At 43.0% G+C, this 12,421-nt stretch overlaps 1 protein-coding gene across 1 annotated transcript in view; it reads right to left on the bottom strand.

The window, feature by feature from the left end:
• Positions 1-313: 313 nt before the first annotated feature.
• Positions 314-12,421, bottom strand: part of TECTA (tectorin alpha) — a 171,925-nt gene continuing 159,817 nt past the window's right edge. Inside the window, exons 22-23 of the mRNA XM_075840108.1 lie at positions 11,894-12,010; positions 314-944 (exon numbers count right to left, since the gene is read on the bottom strand). Coding sequence (XP_075696223.1) covers positions 856-944; positions 11,894-12,010 — 206 coding nt within the window. The 3' untranslated portion in view covers positions 314-855. The remainder of the gene's footprint in view (positions 945-11,893; positions 12,011-12,421) is intronic.

Genomic DNA, 12,421 nt, shown 5'->3' with positions numbered 1-12,421 from the left:
CTAAAAAAAGTCCCAGTCATAGTTGTGCTAAATATTATAGGACGGTCATAATATAAAAATTTGCTCATGGTGTCATTTTATCTAATGAACTAAAATTGTCATTGGGTTTATTTTATCTATAAATCGTATAATCCAAGTTAATTGGGGGTAGCTAATATTAAAATTACATTTCTTGATTATCGCTTCTATCGCTTTGTATTAGCTAGGTAGCAACGTCTACATGGTGTAAGTTCAAGCTTTTCCTGAGTTTCCTTATAGTCACATATTGATATAATAGAGAACACAACCTCAGACTCACTCCAAGTTATGTTTCCTCCTTAACTCATGAGTTGAAATATCATCAGTCCTAAGAAATTCTCAGCTTCAACGGCAGCTTCCATCTGTTACATCATTTTTGGTGATATAATATTTTATTGGTTTTATTAATTAATACAAAGTTAAGAGATGAAAAAAATTTGTGATCTATTTTATATTCTTTTTTTACTATTCTGTAGACTTTGGACTACTAATATTTCATACATTATTTCAGAGAAAGCAATGAGATGGCTAAAAAACAAGATTTAATTAACTGATCGTAAATAAGTAAAAAATCTTGTGTGAGGTCCGGATAAACAGGTGGTCCGTAAAATGTGATAAAGTAACCTGAAGCATCCGAGTTGGGCGGGTTCCATATAATGGTTAAACAGGTTACACATACAGGCATTTATTGCTGGAAAAATCACTCAAACTGTGTTTAATGAAATATCTGAGTATACATTGGTAAAATGTCTTTTTTCGCTCTTTCTTCATGCAGAATTTTGCTTCTGGGGCTACATTTTCCCAAATAACATTTGTTTTCAGTCAATTTGTTAATTTTCAATCGTATAAATAAAATCCAAGCACCGTGATCTGGTGTATAAGTAGGTAGGACAACCAAGTATGATGTTCTGGTGAAGAGCTGGACACTAAAATAAAATAAAATAAGAAGACTTTAAAACATTTTAAAGCTGAAAGATTACACATTGAAAAAAAAATTCAAGAATTTCTGAACAGAAAGAATTGGATTTTCCAATTTAGCTGGTACTAAGGACTGGTAACAATCCAACGTAAGACGGTTCAGTGCTCAGGGTAAAGACAGAATTTGACTCCTTTCCTAAAGGACAAGAGACAATGGGAGCAAATGTAAGGAAATCGTGAGACCCTTGAGACTGGAGATCAAATGCGTGAGAATTGTCGTTTTCGTAAGCCATGTTATAATTGTCTCTATGCATTTTTTACAGAAGCACTCATGGCTGACCATTATCCTGGGGCAGCCAACGTTTGGATTTGTTTTCCTCTGTGGACAACACATCAGTCACTTGAGGGCCACATGGGGCCCATGGGCCGCCAGTTGGGCTTCAATGTCCTAGATCATGGGTCAGCAACCTTCGGCACTCCAGCTCTTGTAAAACTTCAACTCCCAGCTTGACCTGACAACCAAAGGCTTTTGTTATTCCAGCCAAAGGCATGCTCAGAATTGTAGCTTTACAACAGCTGGAGCACTGAAGGTTGCTAACCCCTGTCCTAGATGGATACAATCAAAGTTAACATTGGATCATATTGTATCATGCTATTCTACAAAATTAATGCTTGAGCAGTAAGCAGTACAGAAACAATAGATAATAAATGTTTAAATAAATTATTCGTATGATGTCATATATCTTACAATCCACAGTAGCATCATGTATCTCAAGAGCTCCAAGAAAAATCTTAGAATGTTAATGGAATAATGTAAGATCACATTACTTTACATTGCAGCATTTGAGGTATCGCACCTAGGAAAGACATTGACGCCAACAAGAGATAGTGATTTCTGCTTACCCTTGATGTGGATATTTTCACTTGGAAGCAGTGTGGTAACTATACCCTGCTCAGTAATCTTAGTTATTATCTTGGTGAACAAAATAAAATGATCATTTGAAAATTCAGCTCTGCTACATCTGTATTTGACACAAGCAGTAACAGACCAGTTTGCCATGGGCCCACCAGAGGAAATGATTCTGAGGCCCGATGTTCACTCTTAGGGTATGTGCACACAATCTCTTTTCAGATGTAATGGAGGCGTTTGACGGCTCCAATACGTCAGCAAACATCTGCCCATTTCTTGCAATGAGTCTTACGATGTTCTGTGCAGAAGAGCTGTCATTTTACGCGTCGCTGTCATAAATACGCCGCGTAAAATGACGGCTCGTCAAAAGTAGTGCAGGACACTTCTTGGGACGTTTTTGGAGCCGTTTTCTCATAGGGTATGTGCACACACATAATCATGTTTTCAGTACGGGACAGTTGTCCGGCAGCGAGGCAGGGACTCCTAGCATCGTACATAAGTATGATGCTAGGAGCCCGGCTCCCTGCACTGTGTTCGGTCCGGTACTTGCGGCCGAAATACGTCCGTCAATTACGGACGTAATTAGTGTGTGTGCACATACCCATAGACTCTATTGAAAACAGCTCCAAAAACATCCGTAAAAAATGCAGCGAAAACGCGAGTTGCTCAAAAAACATCTGAAAATCAGGAGCTGTTTTCAGACGTCTTTGGTTAAGCGTGTGAACATACCCTTATTATAAAACATACTATGTTATTGTATTATGATTGTGTACACAGGTCATATCATTAATACAAGTCAGATACAAAATGTTCCTAGAATACTATAGAAAACCTACATCTGCTGTACGCATGTAAACATGTGCTTCTGTGTTGGAAAATGTTCTCGAAATTATGTTAGGTTAATGTTTATGTGAAAATTATTTGTTTTTCAGAGAATAAAGAACAATAAGGGTATGTTCACACGTTGAGTCAAAAACGTCTGAAAATACGGAGCTGTTTTCAAGGGAAAACAGCTCCTGATTTTCAGACGTTTTTTAAGGCACTCGCGGTTTTTACAGCCGTTTATGGAGCTGTTTTCCATAGAGTCAATGAAAAACGGCTCTAAAAACGTCCCAAGAAGTAACCTGCACTTCTTTTTCGCGGCTATTTTTTTACGCTGCGTCTTTTGGGTGTTTACGGCCCGAAAAACGTCCGTGTGAACATACCCTTAGGCTAAATGTCTCCCATTTAGATCTCTTCCGTCAGAAGAAGACTGCACTTTTGCTGAAAAAAACGGAAACCTAGCGAACAGAGGCATACAGATTTCAAATGAAACAAAAGAATTACCATTGAAATCAATGGTAATTCAAATGGAAGTGATGCTTTCCGTTTGGATTTTTGGTCATCTCTTCCTCTGACGGAAGAGACCTAAACGGGAGACAATGCTAGTGTGAACTTAGCCTTAGGCCCGATTCACACAAGCGTGTGCATTTTGCGCGTGCAAAAAAAGTGCAGTTTTGCGCGCACGCAAAAGGTCCATAAAAGCTCCGTGTTTCAGCAGCATATGATGCGTGATTTTCGCGCAGCCGCCATCATTATGACACTCCATTTGGATGTTTTTAAACAGCAAAGCACGTGGTGCTTTTCTGTTTTCATTCATCCTTTTGACAGCTGTTGCGCGAATCACGCTGTTCGCACGGTAGTGCTTCCGTGTGACATGTGTGGTTTTCACGCACCCATTGACTTCAATCGGAAAAATGGCCAAAGAACGGACATGTCTTGACTTTTATGCAGCGGACCAACGCTGCGTAAAAATCACGCACATGTCTGCACGGCCCCATAGACTAATATAGGTCCGTGCGACGCACGTGAAAATCACGCGCGTTGCACGGATGTATATACAGTCCGTCTGAATAAGCCCTTAGAGTTCCTGTAAAGGAATTGGAATTAATATATACACTACCGGTCAAAAGTTTTAGAACACCTCAATTTTTCCAGTTATTTTTTACATGAACACAGTTCTAGTACAGCAAATAACGTGAAATGGTTCAGAGGTTCAAAAGTAAGTTAAGAACCTAAAAATTATATAAATTTTTTACCTCAAACACAACAAGGGCATGACCACACATGGCGGAATTCCTCCGCAACTGTCCGCATCAATGCCGCACCTAATCCGGGTTGCGGATTACGGCTGCGGATCTGCACAAAATGTGCAGAAAATTGATGCGGACTAGCTGCTGCGGACTGCGGGAAAAGTGCTTCCCTTCTCCCTATCAGTGCAGGATAGAGAGAAGGGACAGCACTTTCCCTAGTGATAGTAAAAGAAATTCATACTTACCGCCCGTTGTCTTTATGACGCGTCCCTCCTTCGGCATCCAGCCCGACCTCCCTGGATGACGCGCCAGTCCATGTGACCGCTGCAGCCTATGCTTGGCCTGTGATTGGCTGCAGCCGTCACTTACACTGAAACGTCATCCTGGGAGGCCGGACTGGAGACAGACGAAGGGAGTTCTCGGTAAGTATGAACTTATATGTTTTTTTACAGATACATGTATATTGGGATCGGTAGTCACTGTCCCGGGTGCAGAAACAGTTACTGCCGATCGCTTAACTCTTTCAGCACCCTGGACAGTGACTATTTACTGACGTCTCCTAGCAACGCTCCCGTCATTACGGGAGCCCCATTGACTTCCTCAGTCTGGCTGTAGACCTAGAAATACATAGGTCCAGCCAGAATGAAGAAATGTCAAGTTAAAAAAGCAAGACGCATCCGCAGCACACATGACATGTGCATGACAGCTGCGGACTTCATTGCGGAACTTAGAATCTCCATTGAAGTCAATGGAGAAATTCCGCCATGAGTCCGCCACTGCTCCGCAACAGACAGAGCATGCTGCGGACACCAAATTCCGCTCCGCAGCCTCTGCTCCGCAGCGGAATTGTACGCATCGTGTAAACGAACACTGCTAAATTAAAGTGAAAGTCAATGGAGAAACGGCTCCGCTGCGGATTAACGCTGCGGAGTGTCCGCAGCGGAATTTAAGTGGAATTCCGCCATGTGTGAACCCGCCCCAATAGTCTGAATTTCTGATCTTAACCAAAGGGCTTTTTTTAGGGAAGACATCATGGACAGCTGCTCTGCAGCACAGACACCAAATTATGGTTAGAAATTGGATGAGCATACTATTCCTACAGGTCTCTCAACTTTTGGAGATTAATTTCAAACCCTCTTATTCTATATAACCAGTGTTGGAACAGACTGCATTAGAACACCCTGTAGGGCAGGATTTGGACAGTTTTGCTCTTCAGGACAGAGCACATTGTTATCATAATGGCAAGAAAAAGGCAATTAACAAAATTAGACAGACAATTATAACCCTTAGAAATGTTGGTCTGTCCTACAGAGAAATTGCCAAGCAAGCCATGGTGGCAGTAAGAACAGTTTCCTATACCATCAAAAGGCACGTGGAAACTGGTGGAAACTCTGACAGGAAGAGGTCTGGCAGACCAAAGGCCAGGTCGAGTATCAGTATTGCTAAAAATGCAAAATAAAATAAAAAAAGACTTGCCTGGGCCAAGCAGCACCCCCAGTCAGTGGCAGATTATCATATGGGCAGTTCGGGCGGCCGCCCGGGGCCCGAGGCTCCCAGGGGGCCCATGGCAGCCCGAACCGCACATAGGCTTATAAAACTATTCAGCACGCTAGCGCTGCTAACTGCCGCTATGGAGATGGGGAGAAGGAGCAGGGAATTGGCCGGGATAGGGGTAGGTAGCAGGCGTTAAGCACGTCTGCTAGTGCTTAGGAAACCTAGCGAACAGAGGCATACAGATTTCAAATGAAACAAAAGAATTACCATTGAAATCAATGGTAATTCAAATGGAAGTGATGCTTTCCGTTTGGATTTTTGGTCATCTCTTCCTCTGACGGAAGAGACCTAAACGGGAGACAATGCTAGTGTGAACTTAGCCTTAGGCCCGATTCACACAAGCGTGTGCATTTTGCGCGTGCAAAAAAAGTGCAGTTTTGCGCGCACGCAAAAGGTCCATAAAAGCTCCGTGTTTCAGCAGCATATGATGCGTGATTTTCGCGCAGCCGCCATCATTATGACACTCTGTTTTTATGTTTGGAAATAGAAAAGCACGTGGTGCTTTTCTGTTTTCATTCATAGTTTTGACTACTGTAGCGCGCATCACGCGCGGCACACGGAAGTGCGTCCGCGTGCCGTGCGCGGTTTTCACGCACCCATTGAGTTCAATGGGTGCGTGATGCGCGAAAAACTGGCAAATATAGGACGTCATGAGTTTTACGCAGCGGACATACGCTGCGTGAAAATCACGGACAGTCTGAACGCCCCCATTGACTAACATAGGTCCGTACGAGGCGCGTGAAAATCACGCGCGTAGCACGGACGTATTATACATTCGTCTGAATAAGCCCTCACTAACATAAGTAAAGTTAGTAAATATATACTTAGTGTATGTTCTAGAAAATTGTATACGCATCTATTTACTGTGTACACAGAAATTTGTTTGACAGAATAAGGACATTTTGCTCCTCACAGAATATACACATCAAAGTTCAGACAGAATATGGACAAGATAAGTGTAAAACAAACCATTAAATTGCACAATTTAAAGGGAATCTGTCCGTAGCTTTGAGGCTCAACTGAGGCCAAGAGAACACTCCTTTGGCCTCCGTGGGGCTTAGTTGAGCCCTATGGACACATTTAGCGTGTACGTTGGGAATTTTCCTGACTTACATTCTAAACGTAGGGCCGAAATATAGTCTGCATAGAGCATTCTAGCTCTGCTATCTTCAACATTAATTTTTTTTATGTTTGGGTTATGGAGCTTTGGTCAAGTGCCCTTAACCTTTTCCACCTTTACATTGGCTCTATAGTTAGCAAATAAAAAAATACTTATTTGTATTTGTGTACTTTGTTGCTCTTGTTTTGCTGTTTTTACTTTTTAAGTTTCTATCTACACTGTAAAATGTAGAAAAAAAAATATCCTAAATATCCCCTACTTAGCAAATAAATTGCCAGTATCAGATTTTTTGAATGTTTGAGTGTTAGGGTATGTTCACACACACTAATTACGGACGTAATTCGGGCGTTTTTGGCCCGAATTACGTCCGAAAAATGCGGCTTGAAAGCGTTGACAAACATCTGCCCATTGAAAGCAATGGGCTGACGTTTGTCTGTTCACACGAGGCGTATATTTACGCGCCGCTGTCAAATGACGGCGTGTAAATAGACGCCCGCCTCAAAGAAGTGACCTGTCACTTCTTGGGGCGTAATTGGAGCCGTTATTCATTGACTCCAATGAAAAGCAGCGCCAATTACGTCCGTAATGGACGCGGCGTTAAAGTGCCTGCACATGCCGTTATGGCTGAAATTACGGGGATGTTTTCTCCTGAAAACATCCCCGTAATTTCAGCCGTTACGGACGCTGCCGTGTGAACATACCCTTAATGGACTGTTCTATAAAAAAGAAAAAAAAAGCACAAAACTAATGATAATTAAATGAAAAATAAAGACGAGCAGATATTTGTATTAGCAATATTTGATACCATTGCTGTAATTGATCAAAAAAGCGATTCCAGACAAGTATTTCAACACAACGGTATTGTCTCAATAATCGTTACAAATTTGGTTTGGTCCAATGAGCTATCAATAAAACGATTCATGTTTACATACCACAATGTCAGACTGACAAACGTATAAATAATTATATGTACGATCAACAAGCGCTTTATTGATAGTCGTTCAGTCGCTACACCAATTCACGTTAAGCGATTATCATGCACAATCTCTCCTTTGCGTTGGAATCTGACCGATTATCTGCTCATGTAAATGGGCCTTAAGACTAGCTTAGCACTTCTGTGCTAACTGTAAGATCATCGCAGCAGTTGTGGCTCAGCCCGTATATCGCTGCATTTGGACTGTACTATATTTGTACAGCCCAATTAGCGATTACTAATATCGGCACATGACACTGTACGGGGAAAGGGTGTGAGAGGCCATGTACAGGCTGAGCTGCAATGTTTGAACATGGCTGTGGATAGCAAGGGGGTACCCTAAAAATAATAAAGTAAGTAAAATTTTTAACAAAAAACACAAAATGACCAATGGACAAAAAAAACAAAAAACATACCCTTTCTGACCTGCGCCACTAAATGTACGGCACAGAGAGGAGATACTTAACTCCCAGCACCATACATTCATTTTTTGGGATGTCACGAAGAATAGGGATTACAGCATCATAAGGGACGGGGAGCAATCTCTGGGGCTGATGGTTTTGAAGGGCAGCCTTAGGCCTAACAAATGCTCCCAGGGCTTCCATGTGTGACTCCCTGTAGAGCGGTTGATCATAACTCTCAATGTCAGTAAATAATCATCTAGCGCTTTTTTAAATGCTGACATGGTGTCTGACATTACTACCTCTTGGGGAAGGAGATTCCATAGTTGAAGTACTCTAACTGTATAGAACCCTTTCCTATATTGATGTCTGAATTGCCTTTCCTCCACAAGTAGAGGACATGCTACAGAGTTTCAAATCTGCAGCATACTCATTATGTTGCAAAAAACTGTGGATTTTCACTGCATATTTTATCATTTTCAATGTATAGTGTGACAATCCTTGGAAAGATCCACATATAATACATGCAAATTTTGCTGCTGTGGATTTCCAGTGAAATGAGTGATGGAAAAACTCTGCCGTGTGTGCACAGACCCTAAGGCCTAATTTTTCCAAGCAGTTTTTAATTGTAATAGAAATTTCCCATCCTATGTATTAATTTCACCTATGAACCCTCTCCATTTCTTATAAATCATTTTTTACAGTGTGGAGCTCCAGTGTTTTTTTTTTTTTTATCCCATTCCTTCCCTTCCTTTTGAACCTGTATCCTCCTTTGTTTTTTTCTAACATTGTAGTGTCTGTGGAGAGGGTAAGCCCCAGGGGCACAGCTAAATGCTCATGGGCCTTGGTGCAAGAATTCAGCTTGGGCCCCCCTACCCCTCACCAACACCACCAGACCCGTGCACACGCCTAGGTCCAGCCGACTTGCCTGACAGACCGCATGGTTGCCGCAACAGTATAATGCCCCCCATAGCCGCCCCCACACAGTATAATGCTCCCCATAGCTGCCCCCACACACTATAATGCCCCCAATAGCTGCCCCACACAGTATAATGCCCCCCATAGCTGCCCCACACAGTATAATGCCCCTTATACAATATAATGCACCCCATCCAATATAATGCTCCCCATAGCTGCCCCACACAGTATAATGCCCCCCATAGCTGCCCCCACAGTATATTGCCACCCATAGCTGCGGCAACAGTATAATGCCCCCCATAACTGTCCACACACAGTATAATGCTCCCCATAGCTGCCCCACACAGTATAATGCCCCCCAAAGCTGCCCCCACAGTATAATGCTCCCCATAGCTGCCCCCACACAGTATAATGCCCCCCATAGCTGCCCCCACAGTATAATGCCCCCAATACAATATAATGCACTCCATACAATATAATGCTCCCCATAGCTGCCCCACACAGTATAATGCCCCCATAGCTGCCCCCACAGTATAATGCCCACCATAGCTGCCCCACAGTATATTGCCACCCATAGCTGCCCCATACAGTATAATGCCCCATATAGTATAATGCACCCATACAATATAATGCCCCCATAAAATATAATGCCTCATACAATATTATGCCCCCATAGCTGCCACATACTGTATAATGCCCCATACAGTATAATGCCCCCCCATACAGTATAATGCCCTCCATAGCGGCCACACTGCCACATACAGTATAATGCCCCCCATAGCTGCCACATACAGTATAATTCCCCATACAGTATAATGCCCCCATAGCTGCCCCATACAGTATAATGCTACCCATAGTCTAATGCCCCCATAGCTGCCCCATACAGTATAATGACCATCAGACAGTATAATGCCCTCCATAGCTTCCACATACAGTATAATGCCCCCTATACAGTATAATGCCCTCCATAGCTGCCTCATACAGTATAATGCCCCCATACTGTATAATGCCACCATAGTTGCCTCATACAGTATAATGCCCCCCATACAGTATAATGCCCCCATAGCTGTCCCATACAGTATAATGACACCATAGCTGTCCCATACAGAATAATGCCCCCGTACAGTATAATGCTCCATCAGCAGCTACCATATAAGCCCCTCTCCCATACCCAGTATAATGCCCCCATATATACCTACTAGAAAAAGAATAACATAATTACTTACCTTTCCCCGTTCCCACGATGTGTGGAGGAGATCCTTCTCCTCCTCTGCACTGTGCTGTGAGTGACTCGGTGCAGGCAGGCGTGATGACGTCATGGGCCCTGGTGCAAGAATTCAGCTTGGGCCCCCCTACCCTTCCCCAACACCACCAGACCCCTGAACACACCTATGCCCAGCCGCCTTTCCCGACAGACCCTATGGATGCCCCCACAGTATAATACCCCCATAGCTGCCTCCACAGTATAATGTCCCCCACAGCTGCCCCCACACAGTATAATGCTCCCCATATCTGCCCACACACAGTATAATGCCCCCCATAGCTGCCCCCACACAGTATAATGTCCCCCATAGCTGCCCCCACAGTATAATGCCCACCATAGCTGCCGCCAAAGCATATTGCCACCCATAGCTGCCCCATACAGCATAATGCCCTTACAGTATAATGCCCCCCATACAATATAATGGCCACAAACTGCCACATACTGTATATTGTCCCATACAGTATAATGCCCCCATAGCTGCCCCATACAGTATAATGCCCCTCATGCAGTATAATGCCCTCCATAGCTGCCAAACTGCCACATACAGTATAATGCTCCATACAGTATAATGCCCCCCATAGCTGCCACATACAGTATAATGCCCCCATACAGTATAATGCTCCCCATACAGTATAATGCCTTCCATAGCTGCCACATACAGTATAATGCCCCCATTCAGTATAATGCCCTTCATAACTGCCAAATACAGTGTAATGCCCTAATACAGTATAATGCCTCATAGTTGCCCCATACTGTATAATGCCCCCATACAGTATAATGCCCCATAGCTGTCCCATACAGTATAATTCCCCCAATACAGTATTATTCCCCCCATACAGTATAATGCCCCTCACAGCTGCCCCATACAGTATAATGCCCCCCATAAAGTATAATGCTCCCTCGGCAGCTACCATGAAGACGCAGATACAGTTGGAAGAGGGACCAGCGTGGTCAGTGCTGTGTGCTAAAGGGGGCCCTGCCGGCCCCCCAGAATTAGGGGCCCAGTGGCTACTGCGACCGTTGTGACCCCTATAGCTACGCCACTGAGGAGCCCTTATCAGGTTTACACAGCTCATGAGATACTGTAGTGGGAGGGGGCTAGCCTGAGCTGAGTGCTCTCTTTCAATGGGTTCCCTAGAAGGTGACTTGACTGTAGGTATGGTATGTATGACCTTGAGTAATGATTTCAAGATCACAAAATGTACCTACTTGTTGCTATGAACATACATGATCAGAAATAATTGACCAGTACGCTACTAAAATCTATTCAAAAGATGTTTCCAAACTTAAAGGGGATGTCCAGTCCCTAAAAATTGATGGCCTATACTCAGGATAGGCCATCAATTTATAATCGGTTGGGGTCCGACTCTCGGGACCCCCACCGATCAGCTGTTTTAAAGGGGCCGCAGCGCTGCTTCCCTTCATTCCTTATCTGCTCGTTCACAGTATAGCAGCCTTCTCCAATTGAAGTGAATCGCATTGAAGTGAATGGGAGAAGGCTACAAGTATATTGACGATTCACAGGTAAGTGTCGGCGAGCAGATAAGGAATGAAGGGGAAGCAGCGCTCGGATCATAACAGCTGATCCCGGGAGTCGGAACCTGACCGATTTGAAATTGATGGCCTATCCTGAGGATAGGCCATCAATTTTTAGGGACCGGATAAGCCATTTAAAAATAGCTAGTTTACTTATAGGAGGCCAAGGATAAATTGTTTCTTTCCCATTTAGAAATGATATATCTTACCTCGACAACTTCTTCCATCTTCCTGTAAGGTCCCAGTCACACAACTACAAATTGGTCCATCTAGTCTACTTGTACAGATTTGCTCACATCCTCCATTTTCCTCACACCAGTCCAAACCTAGGAGGTAATAAGAGTTTTGATCTTAGTCATATAATAGTGAAATCATGGGTTCCCTTACACATTGTGTGTAGGTATGCGTGAAGTAGGACATTTAGTTTGTAAGCTCCACTGGAGTGTAGAACAATGTAAATGAATACATTACCATTTTGGTGATATATAAAAAAAAAAGTTTAAAAATTAAATAAAAGAATTTGACAATTTGTACCTTTGTAAATTAATATTTATTTAATAGAGGTTTATTCGTTTTATTGTTCGTTTTTTTTTTTTTCGAAGTGAAAATCCCCTCAAGTGGTGGTAGTGGGAATAACTAACACTAGGCAGGAATCTCAACCACCTACATTAAGGGAGCATAAATTGTAATTCCAACTATTAACATAATATTGTCCTGTGCTGACTAATTTCATTATG

This window comes from Rhinoderma darwinii, chromosome 10 (assembly GCF_050947455.1).
Source record: "Rhinoderma darwinii isolate aRhiDar2 chromosome 10, aRhiDar2.hap1, whole genome shotgun sequence".
NCBI classification, from domain to species: Eukaryota; Metazoa; Chordata; class Amphibia; order Anura; family Rhinodermatidae; genus Rhinoderma; species Rhinoderma darwinii.
The sequence above is the reverse complement of the archived record's forward strand: the minus strand, read 5'-3'. Positions and strand labels throughout refer to the sequence as shown.